This window comes from Nomascus leucogenys, chromosome 8 (genome assembly GCF_006542625.1).
Source record: "Nomascus leucogenys isolate Asia chromosome 8, Asia_NLE_v1, whole genome shotgun sequence".
Taxonomy (NCBI): domain Eukaryota; kingdom Metazoa; phylum Chordata; class Mammalia; order Primates; family Hylobatidae; genus Nomascus; species Nomascus leucogenys.
Window position 1 is genome coordinate 109,467,576 of NC_044388.1, and position 27,997 is coordinate 109,495,572.

The following is a 27,997-nucleotide window of genomic DNA, read 5'->3' on the forward strand; positions in this document are numbered from 1 at the left end:
GTGCTGTTGCTTTAAATCCGAAATCCCGTGCCGGTATCAACTCTCGCGATCTCCGAGGCCGCATACATATGACCCACAATTCCCTTTCCTTTCTCTCTCCTCCCGCCGCCCAAGATGGTGAGTGAGTTCTAGTGCCGTGGCACTGTAGCCGGGTTCTGGCTGTATCCGCCGCCATCCTCCTCCAGGCGCGGCCTCGGAGGGCCTCCTGCTCCGCCTGGCGCTAGGAGAGCCCCACTCGGTGTGGCACGGAGACACTGAGATGGACTAGAGCCCCGGGTGGCCGGGAGCGGAATGCGTTGTTCCCTGTGTCGCAGGGCTGCTGGAGCGCCGCGGTGCGGGGCTTGGAGCCCTAGCGTCTCCCAGGCTTCCTGGGGGCCGCTCCAGAGGCCTTGTGAGCGACGAGTTCTGAGCCCGCCCGTTGCTTCTGGAGCCTGCGGGGCCGCGACTCAGAGGGGTCATGAGTCCGGGGCGTCTCCTGGGTGGGCGACGCGAAGAGAGCGTGGCCTCGGGCTTAGCCTTGCTCTGGCCGCTCGGGGTTCCCGGGGCTGCATGCTCGTGCGGCTGAATGTGAGATGCTCCTGTCGAGGGGTGGTGCTGGGGGGCTACAGAACGCTGCTCGCCAGCCTAGTTTAGGCAGGGGCTGTCTGCGTCTTTTGTTTTGGAGGAGCCAGCCTGAGCCCTACCCGCGACGAAGCGAGTGGAGGCGGCGGTTTAACTGACGTTTTCTTTCTGCCCAGCCGAAAGGAAAGAAGGCCAAGGGAAAGAAGGTGGCTCCGGCCCCTGCTGTCGTGAAGAAGCAGGAGGCTAAGAAAGTGGTGAATCCCCTGTTTGAGAAAAGGCCTAAGAATTTTGGCATTGGTGAGTAACAAACGGCAGAATGAAAACGGTGTTTTTCTCAAGGGAAGGTAGTAATTGGGTTGTGTTGTCTTGTAGGTTTTAGTGGGTGTAACGTGGTCGCAGTCCTTGTGTCCCTTAGAGACGGGGGCAATGATGATACATGCTTCTTGATTTCATTGGGAGTTGCTGAGTGAGCATTCAGCTCAATATGGTAGTGGCCTTGAATTCAGCTTGGCCATCTGGAAACAAGTACAGTAGTATTGTCGCAGTGAGGCACTAGGACTGCGATTCTGTACTTGGTGGCACCTTGGCTTCTTGTTAGATGAGGAGGAAAAGCATCGTGCTCTCTGTTCTCAGGTGTTTGTGTGCAGATGATGTAAAAGAATATTTGCTATCTGAGAGATGGTGATGACATTTTAAACCACCAAGATCGCTGATGCACCAACACCCTTCCTAGTGGCCCCAGACATGAACTTGACATGGAATTTCAGCCTCACTCGATGTCACCCTTTACTTCTCAGGACAGGACATCCAGCCCAAAAGAGACCTCACCCGCTTTGTGAAATGGCCCCGCTATATCAGGTTGCAGCGGCAGAGAGCCATCCTCTATAAGCGGCTGAAAGTGCCTCCTGCGATTAACCAGTTCACCCAGGCCCTGGACCGCCAAACAGGTGAGGTTCTGTGGCGTGGAAAGGAGGATTCCTTATTTCATCCAGAACATGAGGGTGGATGGCCTTAGGCTTCTTGAACTGCAGTTGTCATTACATTACAGTTATATAGCAGGACAGCGGTCTAGCATTTGTATTAAGTGACAAGGATTAGAACCTTGACTACAAGCCTAAACTGAAGAGTGTTTTTCCAGCTACTCAGCTGCTTAAGCTGGCCCACAAGTACAGACCAGAGACAAAGCAAGAGAAGAAGCAGAGACTGTTGGCCCGGGCCGAGAAGAAAGCTGCTGGCAAAGGGGACGTCCCCACGAAGAGACCACCTGTCCTTCGAGCAGGTGAGTAGGCCCCACCTTAGGGTGAACACTGCGGGCAGGCTGTTGCAGTGATGTAAAATTTCTTCACCCGAAATTACTGTGAAGAGTAAAACCGAGCTTTTTAACACTGAGTCAACAGCCGAGCCCAGCAGCTTCTTGTGACTAGAGCAGGCCCTGTCAGTGCTCACTCACAAAGTGGTTGTGTGTTGTAGGAGTTAACACCGTCACCACGCTGGTGGAGAACAAGAAAGCTCAGCTGGTGGTGATTGCACACGACGTGGATCCCATTGAGGTGTGTTTGCCTGTTGACTGCTAACCCAGGTTCTGGCAGTACCAGGAAGAGAGTAGACCTAATGCCAAGTCAGTGATGGGACCGAAGTGGGTGAGGGCAGTACTGACAAAGATCCAACACATGCGTGGCTCCTGCAATGATGTGAATCTCTCACTGAATTCAACCTTGAAGTGCGAATCCATGAGCAGTTGTTACAAGCTAATGGAAATTTACTGCTTTTAGTCAAAATACAGTCTTCAGCTAACGCTTTCTTCCAGCTGGTTGTCTTCTTGCCTGCCCTGTGTCGTAAAATGGGGGTCCCTTACTGCATTATCAAGGGGAAGGCAAGACTGGGACGTCTAGTCCACAGGAAGACCTGCACCACTGTCGCCTTCACACAGGTGAACTCGTAAGTACACGGCCTGGCCCCAAACTTCCCCCCCAGTTCATTTAATCCATGCCTCACGGTTGTTTCCTTTTGCCTTAAAGGCCAATCTTTTAGTTTAAGAAATACATTTATCTGAACTTTTGCCAATGATGGTTAAGAATTTCTTCACCTGAATTAACCATGTGGTCAACATTGCATCTGAGGCAAAAGACTGTCTTGAGCTAAAAGGTATTTTTGCATTCTAAAAGGGAAACTAAGGCAAAAAACCCACCTTTGTTTTCCCTCCTGCCTTTAGGGAAGACAAAGGCGCTTTGGCTAAGCTGGTGGAAGCTATCAGGACCAATTACAACGACAGATACGATGAGGTAAGTGGCAGCTTTACTCTAAATACTGTCATGCGCAAGTCTTTTTCCCAAATAACTGGCTGGCTTAACCTATGAGAAGTTCTATCTGACGATCAGCTTGGAACAGCCAAACAGAATAACGCAACTAATAACCTTGAAAATCTCAGAACAATAAGCCAAGCTAACTGCCTCTTTTTGTCTTTTCAGATCCGCCGTCACTGGGGCGGCAACGTCCTGGGTCCTAAGTCTGTGGCTCGTATTGCCAAGCTCGAAAAGGCAAAGGCTAAAGAACTTGCCACTAAACTGGGTTAATTGTATGCTGTTGAGTTTTCTGTACATAAAAATAATTAAAATACAAATTTTCCTTCAGCCAGTGTCTGTTGAGTATCTTGGGTTGAATCTTATTTGGGGTTAGCAAGTGTCCTTTTTTTGAGACACAGCCTCACTCTGTCACCCAGGCTGGAGTGCAGTGTTGTGATCTCACAGCAACCTTCGCCTCCCAGGTTCAGGATATTCTGGTGCCTCAGCATCCCAAGTGGCTGGCTGATATTTGTGTTTTTGGTAGAGATGGGGTTTCACCATGTTAGCCAGGCTGGTCTGAGCTCCTGACCTCAAGTGAGCCACCGCACCGGGCCCTTCCCACCCTTACACATTCTTAAACCAGGCATTTTGTTCCCTAGAGATGTAACTTGCGTGTCAAGTTTTGGGAAAGTTCTTTGGATTGAAACCAAGCCAGGATTTTATGATCAACCAGTCGTGAGCTCATTTAAGGTAGAAGGCCAGAACTTTATACCAATAGCACATGATCCAGCATAAAGGCAGTCTTTTGAAATACTTCATTATTCAGGGACAGGGCTTTAGCAGCTGATGTGTCACACACCAGGTGTCCCACGTAGGAATTTCTTAAACCACAGATACGATGTAGCTGCACAGAGTCCATACCTGGGGGTTGAAAGCAAGCCAGCATTAGCAGGCTGCTAGGCTGGAGGGGAGGAAGCCAGAGGGCCGCTGGGGACTCACCAGGTCACGATGTACTGCAGATGCTCGTTCCTCACAGTAACTCTGGTTTGCCCTCCAATGGGTCCTCCAGGGACTGTGCTCTCTGTGGAGACAGCAGATTAAGTCCACCCCCTACTGCCTGCCAGCCTCTGCACTACCTAGTGGCTGTCATTTTTGTGTGGCCAGTTGGAAGTCCTATATGGCCTTTACGTTGGGTGACCACCCCCGCCCTTTGTCCGCTCAGTACTTGCCTAGGTTCCTCTTTGCTGAGTTGCTGCCTCCCCCAACCCGCCGTATACACGTGCGAGAACATAAGCCACAGCAGTGACTGGGCAATGAGGGTTAGGAGGAAGGACAGTATTCCCAAAAGCTACTTGTTCCGAGATGCGCTGGTCACAACGTACGGAAGTTGGCATCAATGAAGATGGGCTCTGCGCCTGTGATTCTGGCCATAGCTTCCAGGTCTCGATAATGCCAGTGGTTCCTTTCTGGATTGTTCTCGGGGACAAAAGGCTGCCTGGTTTCTGTTAGCCTCACCATCCCAATGAGTTCCACTTCTCCCTCAATCTATAAAGGAAGGGGTGTGAAATTGCATGAAGCCTGGTGGACTCCCAGAGTCTTCTCTAAAGTAGGAAGAGTCCATGTCCCTTACCTGGCCTTTCTGCCGGGTTTCAGGATTCACTTTCTTCCTGGGAACGAACCCTCTATTTACCAGGATGGTGATTCTAGGGTAACGAAAGTGCTACTTCAGGTGGGGAGGGTTTTTGAATAAAGACAGTCACTCATGGTCACTCAGGCATCCATAGGAACAACTAGAGCACCAAGGAAGGCTTTTAAAACGGGACTGGCTCACTGGAGCCCTGGCAGTGCCACACAGGCAAAGTCTTCCTCTCTTGAGGCCCCTTCGTAGTTGGTAAAAGCCTCCCTGCCACCATCACTACCTTTTTACCAGTGTGGCTTTCCCCCTCTCTCTCTGCTTCTTGTGGTCTACCCACTACCATGTGCAACTGGTGAGCAACAATGCCACGCCAGAGTTTAGACCCCACACCTCTCCCCTCAACTATGGCAACGGCTATCTCCAATCCCGCCTCCTAACCAAGGCAGCCGTGAGGAGCAGCCCTGGCAACCCAGCCTGCTGGAGATGAGCATTTGGGCCCCCTCCCAGCCCTAAAACAGGAACCCATGGGTTAACAAGAGCCCCAGGTATTCTCATCTGTACGTGAATCCTCCAGTTCCCTTATCACACAGGTGCTCCTGTACCTGTCATTTGCTTTCCCTGGAATGTTCTTCCCATCTCTTAACTCCCAAATAGCCCCCCAGGGAGCTACCCCTGCCTCCACTCCCTCAAGGCAGGGCTGGGGTCCTTTCTCTTGAATTCCTCTTGCTGGCCCCTCCTCATAGCCCGCCATCATCTAACGTGTGGGCAACTAGACCGTTCTCCAGAGGTGGGGCCCGTTTCACCAATCCCTCCTTTCCCTTCAGAGGTCAACATACAAAAATTATCCAGTCATAAAAGAGCTGGCTGAGAAGGTTAAGTCAATGTCACAATTGGGGACTTAAACTACGCAAGGAATTGAATCTTCTGGGTATCTTGGGTTCCCCAGGTTCTTACCAAGGTTGGGGATTGTGAAGGAAATAGTGATGTAAATTAGTATATCCTGACGGCCTCTGCCAGGACAGCCAGCTCCCACACGCCCTACTCACCCCAGGTCGGTGCAGTGGAAGGGAGTGACCACATAGGCCCCACTCTGAGTTGAGGAAGAGATGAGGCCGGCCTCCCGGGCCTCCCGGACAGGGTCCACCATGGTCCGGGGCATCATATACAGCTCCTTGGAGTGGTCAAAGCACCCCCTGACTTTCACTGGCCTATACTCCAGATTTTTCAGTTCCATTGGGCTGCATGGAGATAAGAACAGTGGCCGAGCAACGTTTGGCCGGAAAACGAATCCCCTGAGGGTGGCAGACTACACAGCCCACCAGGGCCAGACAAGTGAAGGAGAAAGGCAAAGGGCATGCTCTCCAAAGGGGAACTTTGATGCCATGTGGGAATGTGGATCTGCACTGCCAGAGTCCAACTTTACAAGAGAAGCTAAAAATATCGACGACTCAATGAATATTTTATGTGAAATTTTAAAAAATATGTGGGCCAAAACCCCATCTGCAAGCCAAATCTGGCATACTGTTTGCCACCCTGAATGGAAAATGTGGGTGAATATACCTATCTCTGTAGGGCATATTCTAGGGAGAGAGCAGACAAATCATCTAGGGCACTTTTTCAAAAGACCACCCTCATGGTGAGACCTACATTATCTGCCCTCAGCCACAGGGCCTTGGGCCCTGTGGAGGATAAGTTTACTATACCTGAAAAAAGGGTGACACCCAGGACTCAAAATAAGACTTTCCTCCATATGTCAGGAGGCGGTCTCAGGTAGCTTCACAAGGGGAGTCAGGTGTCAACAGCAAGCCCAACAGATGACTGATAATGAGAGCTCCCACCTGAGGTCAAGGCAGTGACTAAAAGTCCCACCAAAAGGGGCAGGCTGGCAGCAGAAGCCAGGGCTCCGCTGTTGAACTCAAGTGAAACAGGCCCTGGGGGGCAGCCACACACTCACTCTGCTGGCAGAGGGACAGGCTCAGCCAGAACTCTGGACTCCAACTCTGCAATCAGGTTCAGCTTCCACTTCCGACGCTGGACCTACAGTGACAGAGCATAAGCCCAAGCAGATGGCAGCAAGGTCAAGGACCGAGAGTTACGCACACCAGATGCCGGTCTTTACCTGCCATGTCCCCAAGCCAAAGGCAGTCACAGGAATGAGGAGCAGGACCCACTGAAGAAAGGAGTCACCTTCTGCTTTTGTGGCAGATGCTTCTGCTGCAGAACTGCCACATCTGCTTGGCCTCCAGGCCACTCCTGGAGAGTTTCACAACACTGACATGGAGCCAGAAGCCCTCGAACAGAGACCTGGAGCAGCCAGTTCCAAGATAGACTCCAGTACTACCAATCAAAACCTGCTGCCTAGAGCCAACCAGCAGCACCTGTATCCAGCCCAGCTCCTAACCCGGTGCCCCGGACAAGGCACACACTGAGTATGTTTGCCAAGTGAGTAAGTGGGATCTAGGGCTCAGTGCTGGCTTGGCCACCAACCACAACCCTGGGTAACTCATGCCTTTTTACTCAAGAATCTAGATGTATTCCACCGCACTAAGATGCACTATTCATCCATTCAAAATGCATTTAATAAGCAGCTACAGTTGGCCGGGCACGGTGGCTCACACCCGTAATCCCAGCACTTTGGGAGGCCAAGGCAGGCAAATCACGAGGTCAGGAGTTCGAGACCAGCCTGACCAACATGGAGAAACCCCGTCTCTACTAAAAATACAAAAAAATTAGCCGGCGTGGTGGTGCAAGCCTGTAATCCCAACTACTCGGGAAGCTGAGGCAGGAGAATCGCTTGAACCTGGGAAGAGGTGGTTGCTGTGAGCCGAGATAGCGCCACTGCACTCCAGCCTGGGCAACAAGAGCGAAACTGTCTCAAAAAACAAAAAATAAGCAGCTACAGTTACTAAGTAGCTTAGTCAGGCATAGTGGTTATTGTGTTATGTAGAAAAATATATCAACTCAAGAGTAATGGCTCACAGAGCTCTCCTAACAGCTTTCCATTTTTACAACTCATCGTAAATGTGAAGACGGAAGAATGTACACAGAAGGTGCCTTTAAGCTCTCAGAGGGTGAGTTCCATCCGCTGAAAAGCACCAGGGACCTTGCGGATACTTTTTTTTTTTTTTTTTTTTAATAAAAAGGCAGACCTGGGGCAGGCTTGCACAGCACACGGCAAAATAGCCCTGTGCCGCACACTGAGAGGAACCCGTAAGCCGCGGTGGTTAGATGCGCTTTACTTTCAGAGCCCTGGGCTTTCAGCCTGGGCTGGCCACCCATTAGCTGGATGGGACGTTGGGAAGTAACTCTCGAGCCTTCTCTGTAACAGAGGAACGACCAAGGAGCTACCTCTCGCGTTGTGAAGACAAAGCGCTCGCTACATGCCCGGCACACGACCACAGTTCCTTCCACTGATAGCATTTTAACACGGAACTTGTCACTCCCAGGGAGCCTCCGCTCAGCCGGCAGTTGGTTCATTTCAATCCCCACGACACCCCTTCAAAGTGCAGGGCAGACAGCAGGTGGCTCTGCCCAGGCGCCTGGATCACAGCCCGGCCTGCAGCCCTCACCTGGGCGCGGGGAGACCCCGAGGACGCTCCTCCAGGCGGCGCTGGCCGGAGCCTGCGGACACGAAAGGGTGGGATGAGCTCCGGGACCCCTCCCCGCGCCCAGCACCCCGCACCCGGCTCTCACTCGTCCCAGCCCCGCCGCCCGCAGCCCCAGCTGCAATGCAGCCACCGCCGCCATCGCACCCGGCCCCGTGGGCGCTTCCGGGACGCAGGAGGCATCTGCATCCGGGGCGCCGCCGAGTCCCGCCCAGAGCCCCGCCCCCGGCTCCACGTTCTGCGAGCGGCTTCCGCCGGGCTGCTGCACGGGCGTCTCGGCCATGAGCGAGTTGCCGGCCGATGTGCGGGCCTTCCTGCGCGAGCACCCGAGCCTGCGGCTCCAGCCGGACGCCCGCAAGGTTCGCCGCGCGGGAGGGGAACGGAGTGGCGGAGAAGGGCGCAGTTGGGATGAGGGGCTGAGGGGCGGGCAGGGGAGAGGGGAGAGCAGGGGAGAGGGGAGAGCAGGGGAGAGGGGAGGGCAGGGGATAGGGAAGGGGGCGCGGCAGGAGGGGGCACCAGGGAGCGGAGCCCTGGCCCTCCTGACGGCCTGCCCGCCCACGCGTCCGCAGGTGAGGTGCATCCTGACGGGTCACGAGCTGCCTTGCCGCCTGCCGGAGCTCCAGGTCTACACCCGCGGCAAAAAGTACCAGCGGCTGGTCCGCGCCTCACCGGCCTTCGACTATGCAGAGTTCGAGCCGCACATCGTGCCCAGCACCAAGAACCCGTAGGTGGTCCGCGGCGGCGCGGGGAGGCCCAGGGCAATTAGGGCAGCCCCTCCGCTCGTGCCCCCCGGTGCCTGAGCCCCCTCTAAGGGAGCCTCCCGGGAGGGCTCGGCTGAGGACAGGTCCTGGGTGGTAAACCCCAAAGTCCCCTCCTCTTGAGGACTCCGCCAGTGCTGCAGCCCCTACTCTTTCAGAGTTGGGAGCCCTGGGATCCAGGTGGGCGTCCGGGTGCCGGAATCACCTGCGGTCCCGGCGGCGAGGCCTCTTGGTGAGCCTCTTGGTGGGGTGTGGCTGCTTCACAGAGGAGTAGAGGCTTGTGATTTGTCACCTGAGGTTGTGAACAGCGTTGGGTTCTTCCCTTGACCCCAGAAGGGGTCTTTGATTTAGCTGGGAGCTAGGCTTGGTAATAATCGTCAAAACAGATAGGATGTTTCCATTCATTGAGCCCTTGCTCCAGGTGGAGCCATCCTCTTGCATGAACTCATCCTGGAGCAGTCAGGAGGCTGCCATGCGTACTTTTCGGGTAAACATTAAGAGGCTGCAGTCGGCCTGGGTCAGCGGTTCCCCACCCAGCGTCAGAGTGGAATTGCTCCGGGAGCCTTTAAAACCCCGATGCCCAAGCCACATGGTAGACCGTCCCCGGTAGACCGTCCAGGGATGAGTCCAAGACACAGCCACCAGTCTGAATCCTTGCTGTGAACTGTCCCTACAACTTTGGTCTCTCTGCTCTGTAGGCACCAGTTGTTCTGCAAACTCACCCTGCGGCACATCAACAAGTGCCCAGAACACGTGCTGAGGCACACCCAGGGCCGGCGGTACCAGCGAGCTCTGTGTAAATGTAAGTCCCAGTGGACCCCCATCAGTGCATCGCCTTCTGAGTGCATGCCCGCCCTGCCCCAGACGGAGCGTGCTTGAAGGCAGGTCATCCTTCAGCGATCCGTGTTGATGCACCAGGCCTGTTTTTGGCACAGTGAAGAAAGGGATGATGACCCCTGACCCACAGCTTTTAGTGCAGGCAGGCGCAGAGCCAGAAGCAGGCTCGGGAGTGAGTGAGTACGCGTGGCGATGCGAGGTGTGAAAGAAACTGGACGATGGATGTGGGGTGGGCTTGTGGAGACAGGAGGGCTGGGGAGACTCGCTGAGGGATTCGCTCGAGGCTGAGGCTGAAGGGATGTGGCAGTGGGGTCGGGGGAACAGCACCCCAGGGAGAAGCCAGGGTCCATGTGTTGGCTGAGGTAGGCTCCAAAGGACAGGCCGGGCTAGCGTGCGCAGTAGGGATGGCCCAGAAGCCAGGCCAGGAGCACTGCAGTGGGTGTGTGGAGAGGGTTGGGCGGGGGCTGCAGGGACAGTGTGCATGGCTGAGAAGGGAGGACCCCTTGACTGCGGTCATCCAGGAAAAGACGGTGGGTTTTGGGGGGAGAATTCAGAGTCCCTTTGAAGGTTTTAAGCTTGAGCTGTATTAGGAAAGGTGTGTATTAGGGAAGGATCGGGCTTTTGAAACAGGGACACCTGTGCTGGATGAAGGAGATGGTTGCCCCGTGGATCTGGGTGAGCACCCGGTGAGAGTTTAGAGAAGGGAGAGAGGCCTGGTCCTGAGCCCCAGGAAGAGGCTGGAAATCCTCCCATGGTACTGAAGGGAAGACGAGGACAGAAAAATGATAGACTTGATAACATGGAGGCCCCTGGCAACCTTGGTGAGGCACCTGAAGCTTGGCAGGGACACCTGGCTAGAGTGGAGCGTAGGCTGCAGCCCATGAGGGCAGTGTCCGGCTTTAGGCAGGTGCTGGGTCACCAGAAGGCCTTTCTGGAGTCCAGCTAAGGAGGGAAATAGACAGAGGCTGGAGCAGACAGATTCAGGTTGGTTTGCGGACGGGAAGATGCGTCCACGGGCTTCTGATGAGTGCGGAGAGGCAGTCCAGCCCTCCCCAAGCGTGAGTGTGGATTGAGAAGGCAGGACTAGGGTTTCTCAAGTAGAAGGCGGGCACCTTGCAGAGGCCTTGCAGGCACGAGGGCTGCCAGCCTGAGGCTTGGACTTTTTCCAGCCAGTGTGTTAGCTGCTCAGGGGTGGGCAGGAAGGCTCTAAGTGCAGGGGGCCACGAAGTTCCCACAAAGAGTGGTTATGATAAACCGTGGAGCTGAGATGGGACTGGGGCACCAAAGTCACTACAAGGCAGTGGTCCAGAGAAGTCCAAACGTGGCTGTGAGGGGGCTCTGCCTTCAAGTTCTGGTGGTGACAAGGCTGCTGCATGGCCATGGGGGTGGGTGGCAGAGACAAGGATGGAAACAGCCCTGGAGATGGACCGCCCCACATCAATGGCCAGGGCCCAGCAGGGCTCATGCAGCCCATGAGGGATGATGATGGCAGCTGCGCTGGACTGGAGGGCAAGCCCCAGCAGACCCTCTAATATACAAGGGGACAATGGTGGTGACTCCAGTGAGGTCCTTCTGTGGAAGCCTTGTCCCAACTCCCTTCTCACCCACTAAGGGGCAGCAAAGGCCAGGCAGCCAACCTCCACTGAGCCCCGCCCTCCAGGACGGGGTCTCCCATGTGCTGAGGGACGACTTCAGGCTGCTGGGGAGAGGGTGGCATCACTGCCAGCCCAAGTTGCCTTTGAGAGGCCATGCCAAGCTCACTGGGGGCACAGCTGGCCTTGGGCCTGGTCAGTGCCCTCCTAGCCGTGGCTTCCTAGGCCTGGCTAGATCGGGGATGAGTGGTAAAGGCCCAGTAGACCTGTACCATCTTCTTGCCTCCTGGCTGCAGCCCTGCCCCACCGCCCTGCCTGCACACCTGGTAGGAACAGAGCGGAGGCACCCAGCAGCTGCTCTGGTTTTTGTCCAGGGCGGTGGGGCTGTGGGGCCCTGGCCGAGTGCAGTCCCCATAGGTTAGCTGTGGCCCAGAGGACCGTGGGGGGTGTGGAGGTACCCAGCATGTGCTGGCTTATCTCCCAGATGAAGAATGTCAGAAGCAAGGGGTGGAGTACGTGCCTGCCTGCCTGGTGCACCGGAGGAGGAGGAGGAGGGAGGACCAGATGGACAGTGACGGGCCTCGCCCGCGGGAAGCCTTCTGGGAGCCCACGTCCAGTGATGAGGGGGGAGCTGCAAGTGATGACAGCATGACCGACCTGTACCCACGTAAGTGGAGCGGCCCCTGCTTCTCCCTGACCCTCTCCTGTCAGCGAGGAGCAGACCGTGGTGCTGCCTCCCCTGCAAAGGTGGTGGCGAACTCAGCCTAAAATAACTGTCAGCCAATCCCTGTGTTCCTCCCAGCTGAGCTATTCACCAGAAAGGACCTTGGAAGCATGGAGGACGGGGATGGCACTGATGACTTTTTGACAGACGAAGAGGATGAGAAGGCAAAGCCCCCAAGAGAGAAGGCCACTGATGAGGGCAGGAGAGAGACGGCCGTGTACCGAGGGCTGGTTCAGAAGCGCAGGAAGGTGAGCTGTCACCTCCACTCTGTTAGTGTGGCAGTGGCTTCCCCTAGTGATGGTTTTCCATTTGTTTAAAAAAAGAAAACTGAACCTTTTTCACAAGTGAAATCCCAAGCCAACAACACACAAGGACCATAGAAGCCGAGGCCGCTGGCTGGCAGAAGGCCGTGAGTGCCTACCATTGCTTCCCAGCCAGCCCCTTGTGGAAGCCAGGCTCTGTGGACCACAGTCAAGACCACTGGTTTGTGAGGACACCCTCCTACCTCAGACTATGAGCTGTGGCGTGTTTGTCCTTACCCCTGGGCACAGGGACCTGATTACTAGCCACCACCTTTGCCTTTGCCATCAGGGCAGGAGTGGAGACTTCCCCGCCTTTGGAAGATAAGCAGGACCAAGGCCAAAAGAGGTCAAGGTCCTAATGAGTGTGTGGCATTGCACTGTGCTCCTCTAAGGCCCTGGTGAGCGGGGTCTAATCCTGCAGCTGTTAAGGAAACGGGGGTGGAGAAAGCCTCTGTGGGTATTTGACGGACGCCTCCAAGGCTGTGCGGGTGGGGAGAGCCCTGCACTCCAGGGCCCCTTCTCCATGGGATCAGAAAGGCTCAGTAATCGGAATTCTGTTTATCCCACAGAAGCAGCTGGGCTCGTTGAAAAAGAAGTTCAAGAGTCATCACCGCAAACCCAAGAGCTTCAGCTCCTGTAAACAGCCAGGTTAATAAAAGCAAATGCCACGAAGTTTCGAGAAAGCCTTCAGATTATTTCCCCGGCTCCTCATCAAGCCGCGTGTCCTCTGAATGATCGGCTGTCCCCAGTGTCTTCTCTACCCACTTATCCTTGTCTCATGACATCTGTTGCCCTCTAAGGCAGGGCTGAGGGGGTCTGTCCCCCACACCCAGGAAGCAGCAGGGACTCTGAGGGACTAATTCTCTCTGGACATGGCTTCTGGGTGGTCTTCAGAGAAGCCTAGAGAAGCAACCTCGCTCACTGGCATCCTGAGGGGAGCCCCAGTCAGGCTGGGCAATGCTATAGGATCACACTGCATACAACAAATGCCATTATTTATTTTGATGTGTTTCCAAAAATCAAAATGTTTTCAAACACAACTAAGATATAAAATACAGCATAAAATGAGATTTAGGTCTGTTTCCCACATAAAGCAAAAAAATCTTAGAAATCGTTTTGCCAAAATCAATTGGTAGATCCCACTTCTCCTCTCCTCCCTGCAAAGGCATCTTCCCCAGTCAGGCCCTAGCCCACCCAGGGCCAGGAGAAAAAGGAACACCCACTAGGACGGAGGTGCTGCTGGTGCAGAACTGGTGCTGACTGCTCACGTGGCCTCCTTTGGTCCACCCTACTTTCCACCAATCAGCCAACCAACCTTGACCACAGAGAAATCGTGACTTGGCCAAGGTCATTGGATGGGGGCTGTCACACGGCACTAATAGGGAGCGAGGTGTGGACCAAGAGACAGCCCTGGTGAGGTTGAAACACTGAGACAAGCCAGTCTTCATGCAGTGAGCACTTGAATGATCACAGGAGAAGAGAACCCATGTCCTGAAGCCATTGCTTGATCTCACCAATATTAGGGGTAAGGAAGTAGGCCCCCAGGGGAAGATTTGCAAACGCATTGGGACTAGCTCGGCTGTGTTAAAAAGGTGCCCCCTCCTCAGGGTAGGTGACTTCCAAAAGCACTTACGAGCAGAAACCTGCCTCACCCCTGCCCTGCAGAGCCAACGGACGAGAGGCCAACAGAGAGGCAGGCTCAGGGCTGGGCCACAGCAGCCTGTCCCCAGATAGGTCCAGGGGCCAGAGAGGTGTTCCACCACCCTTGTGGCATTTACTATGGTGCAGACGACAGGGAGCAACAAGCAGTTAAGCGCCCCCAAAAAGAGAAACACAGTATAAGGCAGTGTTAGAAAACTTTAAATACAGGATTAAGATCAAATCGGTAAGGCATCACAAATTGTAAAAAGGAATTTTGGCTGCATTCGGCATAGCAAACGGACAATCTGAGTGAGTGACAGCCTCAGGAAAGTGGTGTGTCGGGGCTGTCCACAGGGCGAGTGCAGCTGGGAAAGGGCGGTGCTGCTCAGCCAGGGTGGCCTGCGCTTTTGCGACCTTGCTCAGAAAAGGCCCCATGTGAGGTAACTGGGTTGAGTCCGTGGGTCTCCAGTGCTGGGAGCTCCTGCCACACCCCCCTGCGGCTCCCCAAGCTGGTCCGAGGAGCAGCTGGCCAGGCTGCCTTGCGGGGTGCTGCTGCTGGGGCCACCCCTGTGCGGTCTCACTAGCCCTCCCCACTGCCAGCTAGGAGGCCAGCAGCGCCCAGACCAGCAGCTTCCCCAAGGACTTTTTGCCCCTCTGCTTTGCCTCAAGCTACTAAAACTCCCAGGGTGTTACCCAATAAAACACTTGGCACCAATCCAAGCTAATTTTCTGACCGATGACTTTTATCATAAACAGCAGCTTCCACCACCCCTTTAATACTGAATCATTCTTTGGGTATCCCTAAATGTTTTCACTATTCCTATAAAATACAATGCAGGGGCAGAAAGAACATCGAAGCCACTGGTGTGATTTTAAACTAGGGAGATTAACTGTTTTAAGGTTTGGCTGAACCACCCAAAATAATTTAGTAGTTTCCGCTAAAAATGTAAACTTAAAAATAAGAGGGAGACTGCTTTGAATGATAACACCAATGCGTCTGCTCACAGTACAGCTTGAAGGTCCCCTCCTGTACCCCCACAAAAAAACTCAAAAATAGGACTCAGATGCCACAGCAAAGCGGGCTGTTCACTCCAAAGCCTAGGCATGGGGGAGGCTTCCAACTGCCAGGCTGGCCTGCACTGAAGGGTCAGACGCCAGACTGGCTCCAGAGCAGACTGAGCCATCAATTCTCAGGCGTCTCTGCAAATAAAGTTCTCAAAACATCTGTGCCTTTATCAAGGGAGGGGAAGGGAAGAGGATACATAAAAGCTGGCAGTTTTGTTGAATCCACCCCGAACCAGTCCTTGACGGCCACGGGTCTTAGCCAGGCAGGTAGGGATCTGTGACTGTTACCACTCCTTCTTCTTCTCATCCATGGAGACACCCCCAGGGCCCAGGGCCACCACCAGGAGCAAGCCCCCGATCACCGACATGGTCTGGAAGAAGTCGTATTTCAGGAAGTCATGCATGGGCTTGTAGACTGGAATGGTCCAGAAGGCGTTGAAATATACGTTGATGGCAAAGAGCCAGACAACAAGAGTCAAAGCAGCCAGCTTGGTTTTAAAACCAATGGCCACTAAAATCATCAGAGCTGTGCCCACGATGTTCTGGACAATCTGCATAGATTGAAACGTAAGAAATTCAAAATAAACGTGAGGAAGAGAGATGCTTTATAAACAAAAGTTCCAGCTGCTGCATGTCATGAAGTCTCTATCCATCAGGCTGATGTAGCTACTGCTGAGATGGCTGCTGGTGCAAGTAGGGAGATAACAGCTGGGGGGAGGCAGGAGGCAATAAAGCACCTGCTTTATTGAAATGTGGAAGGTTTGGGGAAGATTGAAGTTCCCAACTAGTAACAGGCTGTGATTTACCAAGATGAATCTCTAATCCATAACTAAATTCCCAAGTGCTTCTTGGCGCACCCAGCCATCCAGCCCAGAAACATCCTCTCTCCTCTCCCCATGGCGCCAGGAGCTCTTCCTGGACACTGCCCGGCCAGGGCTCTCAGTCAGCTCCGGAGGTGTGCTCTGGAAGCTCCTAAAGGCCTGCCCCTGACACCTGACACACGGGAATTACTTGAGAAAGATATGAACAGTGAGGAAAGAAAGAAGAGTAAGGGGAGCCCGGGTGGAGAGCCTTGGCCAACCAAGGGCCAAGCACACTCCACCAAGGTCAGAGGTTCTGGCCTTCACTTGCTGGAAAGAAGGCTTGACACACAAGAGATTGACGATGTTTTGGTCTGTTTTAATGGGATCAAAAAGTTTGCTCTGCCGAGTGCGGTGGCTCACGCCTGTAATCCCAGCACTTTGGGAGGCTGAGACAGGCAGATCACAAGGTCAGGAGGAGATCGAGACCATCCTGGCTAACATGGTGAAACCCTGTCTCTACCAAAAAGACAAAAAATTAGCCCGGCGTGTTGACAGGCGCCTGTAGTCCCAGCTACTCAGGAGGCTGAGGCAGGAGAATGGCATGAACCCGGGAGGCGGAGCTTGCAGTGAGCCGAGATCATGAAACTGCACTCCAGGCTGGGGGTACACAGCGAGACTCCGTCTCAAAAAAAAAAAAAGGTTTGCTCCATTTCAGCAGCTCCCCCAGGCTGTGGTTAGTACCCAACCAGGGAGGGGTGAGTAGGGGGTGGGTGGGGGAGGGACAGCATTCTCTCTAAAGGACAGGAAACCAGACCCGTTCAGGCAAGTAGGAATACTTACAGAAAAGAAGCTGGCGTCAAAGTGAAGGAGAGTCATGAACATCAGAACCAGCAAGACCCTGCCTCCGAGCTGCATGTACTGTTTGGGGGAGCTCTCACGCATGGTGGGGACGCCCGCAAACATGCTCTTCCCTTCAGAACGGGATTCTGCTAGGAGCAGCAACAGGCCTCCTCCCAGGGCCAGGTTCCTGAGGAACAGATATGTGGGCTGGAAGCTAAGCCTCACCAGGATCTGGCCTGTCTGTGAGACCAGGTACAGGGAGACCTTGCTGCCAGTATAAGAAGGCCCATACTTCCCTTTCTCCAAACCCAGTGATTTGCCAAGCAGGACCAGCCAGGCATGCGCACAGGACCTCAGACTCGAGTTACACCCATGTAAAACCTTACATAGCTCAAGAGACAGAGGTGTCTTTACAACTCGACAGCGACAGGCTACCTGAACACACACAAAACCAAGTCCTAGTCACAGCTTCAGTGTTGACCAGCTGGGTCCCCGTGGTCAGGCCTGTCCTCCACTCAGACCCTGAGTCCCCATGCCCGTGAAATAAGGGTCAGAAGAGACGGCTTCAGTCTCTACTATTCTAGGGGCTCTGCAACATCCTCTTCAGAACCTATTTCTAAGAGGCACAATTTAGACAGGGGGGTCCAATCTTTTGGCTTCCCTGGGCTACACCCTGGAAGAAGTCTTGGCCACACATAAAATACACTAATGCTAATGATAGCTGATGAGCTAAAAAATAAAACTTAAAGATCACAAAAAAACTCTCAATGTTTTAAGAAAGTTTATGAGTTTGTGTTGGGCCGTGTTCACCTCGTGGACCACAGGCTGGACAAGCTTGGTTTAGACCCAAAGAAGTCTCCTCAAACCAATAGTTAACTAAGTTTAGAAATACAGATTGAGTATCCCTAACCTGAAATGCTTAGGACCCAAAGTGTTTCAGATTTTGGTATATTTGCATTATATACTTATTGGCTGAGCATCCCAAATCTCAAAATCCAAAACCTGAAATGCTCCAATGAGCACTCCCTTTGAGCGTCATGTTGGTGCCCAAGATTTTTCCCATTTTGGAGCATTTCAGACTTTGGATTTGCAATGCTCACCCTGTATGAGGAGCGTATATTAAAACCAACTAAAACCAACCAGAATGCACATACCTCATCAAAAACTTCAAGTCCCATAAAATGCTGTAGGCAATCGTCTGAGGGGAAAGAAGAGAGAGATACTTGAGTCTCGGCCTTTCCAAAGGCATTTCCACAGACTTCATAATACATTAGGCCGTCTCTCCAATGTCAGCTGGAGTCTAAAACACACAAAACCATTGTAGGAGACCGAGGACAGATCTAAGCTCAAAAATGTGGTTGTGTATTTCTCAAGAAATGTGCTATGATGTTCCGGAGAACAAAGTGATTCTGAGACCACTGATGTGGATTCAGATATTCTGTTCCCAGCATTTCATTCTGAATAACCAGGTATTCTTCTTTATGAAGCAACATGATAACAAGACAGCATCCTGGCTGCAGCCAAGCTCGAGACTTCCCTTGTCACGGTAATCACAGAAATGAGACAAAAGATGGCCCAGTACCGAATGACCTACCGCTACAGCCCTGCTTGGGCTCACGACTTCCCCAGAAGAGAAAGGAGCTCCAGGCAGTCAGAGACACACAGGGGGCTGAAGGGGGAGTGACACTGAACCCTCAAGGATGTCTTTTCAGAAGCTCTGCTCCACCAGAGCAAAGGGAAGGGAGCCCCGACCACGCGGCCCGTGTACCTGCAGAGCTATGATTCCAAAGAGCCCGAAGCAAGCGTACTGCACGAAGTTCCTGCTCAACACCAGGACGCAGCCAGCTGGAGAGAAGGACAAGGGTTAGGGGGCCTGAGGGTGGGTGCCGGCGGGGAGCACTGTCTTGATACACTGCTACGTCACCTGGCCCTTATGTCCAGAGGCAGCCAAACTACCTGCCCAAGCAAAAGACAACTTCTGGAAGAATTAATGATAGGCAAGGACCACACATGGTAAGTTGACTAGACTTATCACAAACACCAGAAAGTGGAGCCCTTGCCTTAATAAAGAATGGGCTGTTTCCCACAATCAGCTCCCAAGTCAGCCACCACCTGAGGCAGGCAATTAACTGCTCTACTGTGGACTGCCAGCCAGACTCCAGCATCTCCTGCTTTGGGTCCCTGACAGGGACCATGTCCTATTTCCTTAGCAAGCTCTAAAGCAGTGAGCTCAGGGCTAGAGACTAAGCGTCCCCACCAAGGCTTGCAGAACCTGACTCCTCGCCTGGCACAGCTGAGCTGGAGAAGAGGGGAATGGAGGGGGGACAGCAGTCTCAGGAGACCCCCGAGTTCACACACAGCCTCCCAACTGCTAACAACCACGGAACAAGACGCCCAGTGAATCCTGACCACCCTCAGAGCCACTCACTCAGCTGTCCCAGCAAGTTGAGGAAGACGAAGGACGAGGCCAGCAGGTAGCCGCAGTTCCAGGTGGTGTCGATGTAGTCGCGCTGCTCGCTCCACTGGAACCACATGCGGATGCCGTCCTCCAGGAAGGTGCTGATCAGACAGAGGCGCGCCACGTGGGGCAGGTACTGCTTTGTGACACGGAGGAACTGCAGGGCCACAGAAACCCAAGGGTGAGGTGGCTGCGGCGGGGAGCACCAGGCCGCTGCCGGGCACGTCCTTGGGCAGGGTGTGTGTGAGGAATAGATGCTGCGGAAGGCAAGAGCTCTTGTCAGCCCCGGTGCCTTCCCAGGACAGACTAGGGGGCTCTCAGTGCTTGCTCCTGAGCGCTCGCTACCCTGTGAGTCTGGACACATGCAACAATCCAAGGATCAGTCCCGGAGATGCATGACTTGACATTAGGCCCTTTGGGGCAGACCCCATAGGGCAGCAGCCCTAACACTCTGCTACCGTGATTTCCCCCGGTGCCTCAGCAGGCAACTACAGTCTTCGAAGGTGGCACTGCCACAAGACACAGAGCTGCTCTTTTCGGTCAAAGGCATTTACAAGTTGGAATCACAGAATGACATCTGAAAAGGCACTTAGAGGTTATCTATCCAGCGTTTCTGCACCTCAGCACTACTGGCATCTGAGGCCGGGCCACTCTTTGCCATGGGTCATCCTGGGTGCTGCAGGCTATGACGCACGACATGTCTGCCCACGACATGCCAGCAGCGGCTTCCCTCCTGAGGCACCACTGCACTTTGCCAGGCATCTCCACTGCTCCGGTCCAACCCCTCACCTTACAAATGGCTATATTAAACCCAGCGGGAAGGGGTTCCCCTAGGCTTCGCAGATCTGATGGTGCAATGCCAAGACTTGACCCCCAGACTGCAGGTCACACATGGCTGAGGTGCCAAGGGCCTGGACCTCCCAGCCTGCCCAGTGACGCCCAGAGTACCCTGACAGAACAAGGGTTGGCTTAGGTGACAGCCAGGGTGCCAGGCCTAGAGGGCCACATGGTTGACTGAATAGTAAGATCACGTGTTTACAGTTATCCGAAAATCTCCAGAGCAGCAGGAGGAAGCCCCAGGCTCTGGACAGCGCATGTGTGCTGTTGCAAACCACGGCTGGCGCTTCCCGGCCCCCGACGGAGCTCTCCCCTGCAAGCTCAGGATCTGACTTGGGGACTGTGTGTGCAGCAACTGTCAGTGCAGCACGAAGCTGGTACTGCTAATGGCTAGAAAGCGCTGGGATTTTGTTAAAGCCTGCATAATCTCGAGCAAATTAAAACACACTAACAAATGGGATGGACAGCTGTTTCAACAGCAATGAAACGCAAGTGTGTGAAATCACTGTCAAATGTCAAAGGGAAAGAAAACATTTATGACTTCCTGCTGTGCTGTGAGTCAGGTCATTTATGACGGCTGGGTTAGGTAGCCAACATGCACTATTGGATGCCAGGTACAAATGTCACGCAGGTTCACCCCATGCACTTTTCTCTTATCACCCATGCAAAACTGAGATATAAAGTGAAAGAAATACTGTAACACAGCAAGTCCTTCGGAGAAAGATCAGGGGACCCATCCACGATCGCGTGTTGGGAAGCCAGAGTCTAAACAGCACCCGAGAGGCTGACCCCCACAGGAGGCGAGCGAACGTCAGCTGCACAGGCCTCCTAGGGCTGACTAAACTACTGTTGGAACAAAGGAAGATGTGCGTGTTTCTTATTTTTCAGCATTTTTTAAAGTTGCTTCAAAGTCCTAGACACTGCTGAAGCTGCCCATCTCAGTTACCACGCCCCTGGGTGTTCACGTCACCCTCCAGCCTGTCAGGTGGGGCCCTAGCTAGGTCAGCACTGCAGATTGGCTCCCATGTGGCAGAGAGCAGAGGTAGAGATTACAAAGCCAGGTGGCTATTCTCCCCAAACCCACTGCACCCTGCAGTGTCAGTTCTGCACACAGTTACTCAGCCTTTGACTCCACGAAAGTGATGGGAGAAATCACAGTGACCGACAGATACCCAGAGAATCACCAAGCGGGTTTGGGAGATGAAGCACAGGTGGAGGCTCTGAGGCCCTGTGATCTCATCCTGCCCTGGTGCCGTCCAGCCGGCACACTGTGTGACCTGGACACGCCCAGTTACTTTTCTGAGAGTGTCTCTACTATCCTACAGTAGAGTGAGGCCAGCTGAACTAATGGCTGGTAAGATTCTTTCCAACTTTCCTAGGAGGAAGACCTTGTTTCACTTTTTATTTTATAAAAGGCCCCAAATACTCCCCTGTGAATTTTAGGGCCAATGCAGAGAACCAGCACGAGATGCCCATGTGCACAGTGTGATGCAACCTGCAACCTGCATCACACTGGGTGGTGGGAAAGGTGACGCCACACACCCTCCCCAGGTTCTGCCTCACGGCCCCATTGCTCTCTAAATGCCCAGCAACAGTGTAATCACCCATTTTCCGTGGAAGAGATAAAGCACACTACCGTGGCACACGACGTGCCACTGCTCTCAAGTAATGGCTTCATCATGGCCCAGCTGGGAAGCCCCAGCAAGGACACAAGCCTTCATCTCATCTGAACCCAGGGAAAAGCAACCACTGGGAAGGAAGAGCTCAACAAGAGGCTGTGCAGACCTCTGAGATGAGACAGAGCCATGGTGGGACTCCCAGGGCGGGGTGTGGGTGTGGGGTGTGGACCCCAACAGCAGCAGAGAGGTAGACTGCAATCCACACCCAAGACAGACACAGAGGTGTTCTGACTTGCTTCTAAAATGAGAGCTGTGAGCCACTCACTGGCCTGAGATGAGCAAACCAGCCCAGCCATGGGCTGCGGTCTAAGCCTCCCCCAGTCGCAGGACCTGCATTTAACATGCTCATCTGCTAGGTGCACAGCCCACGAGATTGAGGCAGTGTTTAAAAGTCTCTTTGATGAGTCTGCAACTCTTAATTTGAGTGTCTAGGTCAAGAGGATTAAAGAGCAAAAAAGGGAGAGAAGGTTGGACAGGCAATTCACACCTCCTTCCCTGCGCAAACATGGTGACGAAACAGACACAGCTCTTGGCTTTGGGGAAAAATATGCAAAAATTTAGGTACTGCATTCTGAACTGAGCACATCTACTGCTTGGCTGTTCTGGTTTTCAAAGGCAGACTGGTCCAGACTGAAGGCTGAAGTCAGGCTGATGCAGTCTCCTTTAAACCAGCCACCATTTAATGAGCATCTGTTTGGACTGAACACTGAAAAACCCACGTTTAAAGACAAGGCCCAACATTAACCTTATTTCCTACATGCATGTTGGTCACAACTACTTCAACTTGCCACTGGAACCATGTCATGCCACTCTAGAACACGTCCCAAAGCCAGTGTCCCCTCAGCACAGCAGAGAAGAGCCCCCGACACAGGCAGGACACACAGCACCCCAGGACAGACAAGAGCAGCCACACTGCAGGCACTAAGGCCACTGCTGGTAGCCAGCACACAGGTGACCTGTGTAAACACGGCGAGCGCATAAAACTTGTGACAGTCCCCCTCCCCCTCCCCCTCGTCAGAGAACTGTGATAGCAGAGCCAGAGGTGGCTGTTGACCTGGCAGGCCGCAGGAAGATGACACAGTTAGCTCACCTCTGTGGCCAAGCTTCTCATTAAGTCTCTCCGAGAACCGCGCCATCAAGCAGGATATGGTTCATAAGCAGTGACAGCATCTGAGGGGCTTAACAGGAAGACTGAGATTTCTCTCAAAGGGGTGGTTATTTTAGACGACTGAAGGGGATTTTAGAAACGTAATTAATTATATCCACCCTGAGATGACTTCCTGGGCATCCAGTGATCACTATCACAGCCACCTGCAGCTCCCACGCCACGCAGAAAACTCCACTTTCTCTTCACACTCAGGACAGAAAGAAATTGAGGAAAGCAGCTTGCAAATTCGTGGTGAATGAGAACATCGAGGAAAAGGGCAGGTCAGATTTCCTTGATCACCAAGGACTGGGGCTGCTTCGTTCAAAGCCCAACTCAGGTCCCACACATCGTAGAAACAAGCACCTGTGGCCCAGCGGCTTCCCTCACATCAGCCTGTCAGAGCTGGCTCGAGCTCACTGGCTCACTGCAGCTCCAGAACTTCCCCGAGCCCCGCTTCGGTGCTGCTCTACAGGTTCACACCGCACCCTGCAGGGCCAGAAAAGGTGTCGCCAGCCCAATGTGGGAGATGATGGCCTGGCTTTACTAAAAAACTGTGTGATCAAGATCCCAACTGTAGGAAAGACGTAACTGAGAACGACTGGGACCCATGTTCTGGGAGGAGCCCCGCTAACCACAACCTCCCCTGCTTCTCGCCCGCACTCCCCTAAAGAGCGAGTTTTAACCTCCCGTTAAGATCATCACACAAAGAAAAGTGAGTCAGCTCCTCTTTGTCTTCTCTCCCCACTCCTTCATGGTATAGGGCAGGGTATGACAGAGCCTGCCACTGTCACCAGGACTCCGCCACACCAGACAGTCCCCAGCACGGTGTTCATCAGGAGCCTCACAGTGCCTGTGCCACCTGCAGGTTCAGGGGTCCTCAGTCCTCTCCTTGCTTCCCCAGCACTTCAACTAGGGCCAAGGCCAGTTCCTAGGGCCCAGGACTAGCTCTGCCACTCTTGAGGACAGGTTAAAAACACCAAAGGCCACACTGGAGAGGAAGGCCCCATGCAGCTTTTCTGTCACCTTGGTGATGAGCCACCAGGCAGAACCCATTAAGTGCTAATATTGCTGTTTATGGGTATAAACTGCTTAGAAGCTACATTTTGCAGAGGGTCTAATAGGCAATGAGGAGCAGCTGCAGGCATGGACATTAGTTTGGATCGCTGAGTTCATTAGTTTCTGGCCCCTTCCCATGGCTTCCAAATGCCCAGCTCCTGCATAGAGCACATCTCAGCAGTTTCTACAGAGCATGGCTCCTGGGAGCAAGAGGACACTGTCCCTGGCTGCCAAAGCAAGGAGCTTGATGCCAGAGGCAGAGAGACAAGAGATGCAACTGTGGGGAGCCTGCCAGCAGAAACTAACCAGACTGCTCGTCCCCGTGGACCAGCCTCTGCAGGCCAGAAGGAAAGGTCACAGTCCACCAAGCAGTGAGGAACCCAGCCTTTGGGGTAACAGCATGCGGACTCAGTCTCCAGCCCACCAGCAGCCAGTGCAGCCAGCCAACCTCCGTCTGCCCATCTGAAGATGGAGACGCTCTGGCCAACCTCCTGCAGTCAAGAAGTTCACACAAGGAATGTCTATCATGGACCTGGCCCAGTGAAAGACTTAATGTCATTGTCATAATATTGGAAGACACTGGGTCTGGGAAACTAAGCTTATTTAGGTCTTGCTTTCAGCAGCCCACACTTTCTGGTCAAATCTTGTCACTTCAGTTTTGCTCTTGTTTTCTGAAGATGTGAAAAAATGGATGTGTCACTTTATCTGATCAGTGACTTCCACGGTAATCCTCTATCGGCTTCAAATTAGGTCATTTTCATGTAAAAGCCTGGTCTGGCAGCTTTAAGTACTATGTGGATAAATAGAAACAAAGCCCCACCTGGGTTTGGTCAGATTCTGTCCACAAGAAACCATATTTTGACTTCGAACCCTGTTTACTTGCCTGCATCTGTCTGATTGGGGTTTGGGCGAGTACAAGTCGCTGCCCTCCCAAGCTGCCCACAAAAGGGCACGGAAGGTCCTGCAGCCATGCTCTGCCACCACCTAGGCGGACTCTAAGGAGATCATCTGACGGCGGCAGCCTGCGCAGCCTTACAGATATGGTGCCCTACAGATATGGTCCTAACCCACTTGGGTTTTGTATGTGAGCGGCCCCTTCACCCGCTAGTGCTCTTCCCTTGACTTGTGCCAGAAGAGCAACACCAGGGGCTGGGGACCAAGACCTGGCTTTTCTTGGTCTTGGTCACAGGCAAGTCTAGGAGCCTGAGCGGGTTTGGCCTCCCCTCAGTAACCTGGGAGAGGTCGACTCTGTGCCCCCTCAAGAGCCTTTCCAGTTCCAAGCTACTGCTTCTTTCATTTAAAACATAACAGAACACATGATGAAGGCTGGGCGCAGTGGCTCATGCCTGTAATCCCAGAACTTTAGGAGGCCAAGGTGGATCATCTGATGTCAGGTGTTTGAGACCAGCCTGGACAACACGACAACATGGCAAAACGCTGTCTCTACTAAAAACACAAAAATTAGCGGGGCATGGTGGCGTGCGCCTGTCATCTCAGCTACTCAGGAGGCTGAGGCAGGAGAATAGCTTGAATCCGGGAGGCGGAGGTTGCAGTGAGCTGAGATTGCGCCATTGCACTCCAGCCTGGGTGACAAAGTGAGACTCTGTCTCCAAAAAAAACTAATAACAAAACATGAAGAAAAGGCCAGGCAGGGTGGCTCACGCCTGTAATCCCAGCACTTTGGGAGGCTAAGGCAGGCCGATCACCTGAGGTCAGGAGTTCAAGACCAGCCTGGCCAACATGGGGAAACCCTGCCTCAACTAAAAATACAAAAAAATTAGCTGGGCGTGGTGGCAGGCGCCTGTAATCCCAGCTACTTCGGGAGGCTGAGGCAGGAGGAGAATTGCTTGAATCCGGGAGGCGGGGGTTGCAGTGAGCTGAGATTGCACCATTGCACTCCAGCCTGAGTGAAACTGTCTCAAAAAAAAAAAAAAAAAAAAGAAGAAAAGAGTATGTGAAGACACTGGAAACTTTTTTTTGTCAATAGGAGAGTCTGTCACTTGCTAGTGGGCAGCAGCTTGACTGGAGACATTTGATCTAGATTTGGTTATGAAATTCACTTGCAAATCCAGGTTTTCCAGGACAAAGAGCGAGTGTATGTAGCTCTCATCCTTCCCTCAGCTATGAGGAACCATCTTCTTAGGGAGTTGCGACTTGGAGAAATATAAATGGGTCACTATAAATTATGTCAATGAAAACTGACAAACCTAAAAGGACTACCTGGTTCTTGAGAGCTTTTGATATGAATTGTTTTTAAAATTGTGTCTTTAAAGGCTGGGTGCCGTGGCTCACGCCTGTAATCCCAGCACTTTGGGAGGCCGAGGCAGGCGGACCACCTGAGGTCAGGAGTTCGAGACCAGCCTAACATGGAGAAACCCTGTTTCTAACAACAAAAACAAAAAAACACACAAAATTAGCTAGGTGTGATGGTGCATGCCTGTAATCCCAGCTACTCGGTAGGCTGAGGCAGGAGAATCGCTTGAACCCAGGAGTTGGAGGTTGTGGTGTGCTGAGATCACACCATTGCACTCCAGCCTGGACAACAAGGTCAAAACACTGTCTCAAAGAAAAAAAAAATAAATAAAAATAAATAAAATTGTGTCTTTAAGCACAAAATCAGAACCGTAGGAAAAAAGTGCTTTGTCAAGTTGATATACCTTTTCCCCCCAAATTTAAAATATTGGCTCACAAGAAAGTGTTGCAATGAGAACGGATGGTGAGGTCACACTAGAAAGAGATCACCTCCCAGGAGGAACGGAAAAGCTCGATAGCTGATCAGAAAACGGTCACTTACTCTTTTCTTTTTTTTTAAACCACACATATACAAGCCTTCCAATAAGTCTAGGCCTCAGAGTTTGATGACTCACTACCACCGCCAGAAAAATTTAAAAATTTAACCATCACTACTTAAAACTCTAGCAAAGCTACACGAACACATTAAGTAAACCGAGGAAAGAACGGCAAGTGGGCCACACAAGGCTGTCCCTTCGGGGATAAGGCTGTTAATTTGTCGACATAACTGGATTCTTTTAGAAGTAAAAGGCATAAATCTGCGTAACCACCACCACCTTTTCTGTTTGTTTGTTTTTGTTTTTTTGTTTTGCCAAGCTTAATCAAGAAAGAGGGAAGGGAGTTGTGTCCCTTCACTTTGTAGGATCGGATCCTGTCCACCCAGTTTCCGAATGCTCTCAACAGTTACCCAACTGCCTGTTTCAAGGGCTTCCCTGTTCCTCAGAATGCCACCTGGACACTTCTGGAAGGAGACTATCAGGGAGATAGGCTTCCCCTCCTCCCAAGCTGTGTACAGGTCCCCACTCAATCCAGCCCAGGGCAGAGTCCAAACGGGGAGGGAGAGAGGCAGACAGGGTCAAAGGGACCCCAAGAGTCCAGCACATCTGGGAAAGAGAAAAGGAAAAAGTGCTGTGGCTTCCTGTAGCTGGGGCGCACGCCAGCGCGCCCCCTTTCCTCTGGGAGGACCCCCGGCCCCCGTTCGTCCCCGAGCTCCCAGCCCGCCTCCGGGAGCCCCAGTGAGAGGAAAAGCGTGCAGGGACCCCCCAGCAGCTCCAAACGCCGAGGCGCTCCCCCCGAGCCTCAGACCCGACCCAACGCCAGGACTCGCGCCGCCGGCCCGGGAGAAAACCCCCACAGCCCGCGCCCCGGGCTGGCTGGAGGGTGGGGGCGGCTGGCCAGGCAGGGCGCCGAGGCCCGGGCTCCGGGAGCGGCCCAGCGGGCAGGGGAGACCGGGCCCGCAGGCCGGGTTTGGGGGTGTCCAGGCCGGGCCGGAACAGAGGGCCCGGGCGGAGGGTCCCTCTGTGGGAACAAGGAGTCAGGGGGCGGCCCGGGCCTGGCGCCCTGCGCTGGGAGGCCGACTCCGGAGCGGCCCGGGAGGCCTGGGTCGGGACCGGGGCCGGGGGAGGAGCCCGCAGGCCGCACCTGGTCGGCGAAGTCCTCGGCCGTGCCCATCAGGTCGTTCTGGCCCATGGCGACGGCGGGAGGCTCGGCTCGGCTCGCTCGCTCGCTGGCCCTCGCCCGTCGGCGCCCGCGCCCGCTGCGGCCTCCACAGGAAGTGCCCGGCGGCCGGCCTCGCTCCGCGTCGGCTGCGGCTCCAGCGGCTGCCACGTAGGCCAAGCCTTAAAGGGGCCGCGCACCGCCTGGGCCCGCCCCGGCGCGTCTT

At 53.6% G+C, this 27,997-nt stretch overlaps 4 protein-coding genes and 4 non-coding genes across 9 annotated transcripts; 6 read left to right on the forward strand and 2 right to left on the reverse strand.

The window, feature by feature from the left end:
• The first annotated feature begins 4 nt into the window (after positions 1-4).
• Positions 5-3,191, forward strand: RPL7A (ribosomal protein L7a). Its single transcript, XM_003276800.3, has 8 exons — positions 5-117; positions 738-858; positions 1,359-1,508; positions 1,700-1,840; positions 2,032-2,111; positions 2,369-2,499; positions 2,774-2,843; positions 3,030-3,191. Exons 1-8 carry the CDS (start codon positions 115-117, stop codon positions 3,132-3,134), a joined length of 801 nt encoding a protein of 266 aa, XP_003276848.1. The 5' UTR covers positions 5-114; the 3' UTR covers positions 3,135-3,191.
• LOC115836490 lies at positions 1,204-1,278 on the forward strand. The gene has a single exon (XR_004031566.1). It is a non-coding gene; the product is annotated as a small nucleolar RNA SNORD24 (small nucleolar RNA).
• LOC115836476 lies at positions 1,883-1,956 on the forward strand. The gene has a single exon (XR_004031554.1). It is a non-coding gene; the product is annotated as a small nucleolar RNA SNORD36 (small nucleolar RNA).
• On the forward strand, positions 2,243-2,300 carry LOC115836478. Its single transcript, XR_004031556.1, has one exon. It is a non-coding gene; the product is annotated as a small nucleolar RNA SNORD36 (small nucleolar RNA).
• Positions 2,619-2,686, forward strand: LOC115836477. The gene has a single exon (XR_004031555.1). It is a non-coding gene; the product is annotated as a small nucleolar RNA SNORD36 (small nucleolar RNA).
• A 396-nt stretch (positions 3,192-3,587) lies between the features above and the next one.
• Positions 3,588-8,443, reverse strand: LOC100591037 (surfeit locus protein 1). 2 transcript variants are annotated; one of them, XM_003276801.3, is made up of 9 exons: positions 8,173-8,443; positions 8,049-8,100; positions 6,599-6,732; positions 6,434-6,516; positions 5,526-5,717; positions 4,474-4,546; positions 4,226-4,388; positions 3,843-3,924; positions 3,588-3,764 (listed from the first exon to the last, which is right to left on the reverse strand). In XM_003276801.3, the coding sequence occupies exons 1-9, from the start codon at positions 8,365-8,367 to the stop codon at positions 3,695-3,697; spliced, it is 1,044 nt and encodes a 347-aa protein (XP_003276849.3). In that variant the 5' UTR covers positions 8,368-8,443; the 3' UTR covers positions 3,588-3,694. The 2 variants fall into 2 exon arrangements, with proteins under 2 accessions (XP_003276849.3, XP_030673971.1); XM_030818111.1 differs by lacking the exon at positions 8,173-8,443 and having other exon boundaries at positions 6,599-6,783; positions 8,049-8,096.
• Positions 8,326-12,965, forward strand: SURF2 (surfeit 2). Its single transcript, XM_030818112.1, has 6 exons — positions 8,326-8,443; positions 8,654-8,808; positions 9,541-9,644; positions 11,756-11,938; positions 12,074-12,243; positions 12,867-12,965. The coding sequence occupies exons 1-6, from the start codon at positions 8,366-8,368 to the stop codon at positions 12,948-12,950; spliced, it is 774 nt and encodes a 257-aa protein (XP_030673972.1). The 5' UTR covers positions 8,326-8,365; the 3' UTR covers positions 12,951-12,965.
• Positions 12,966-13,275: 310 nt separating this feature from the next.
• SURF4 (surfeit 4) lies at positions 13,276-27,992 on the reverse strand. The gene is made up of 6 exons (XM_003276799.3): positions 27,757-27,992; positions 19,075-19,261; positions 18,415-18,491; positions 17,801-17,844; positions 16,647-16,833; positions 13,276-15,554 (listed from the first exon to the last, which is right to left on the reverse strand). Exons 1-6 carry the CDS (start codon positions 27,802-27,804, stop codon positions 15,288-15,290), a joined length of 810 nt encoding a protein of 269 aa, XP_003276847.1. The 5' UTR covers positions 27,805-27,992; the 3' UTR covers positions 13,276-15,287.
• Positions 27,993-27,997: the final 5 nt, after the last annotated feature.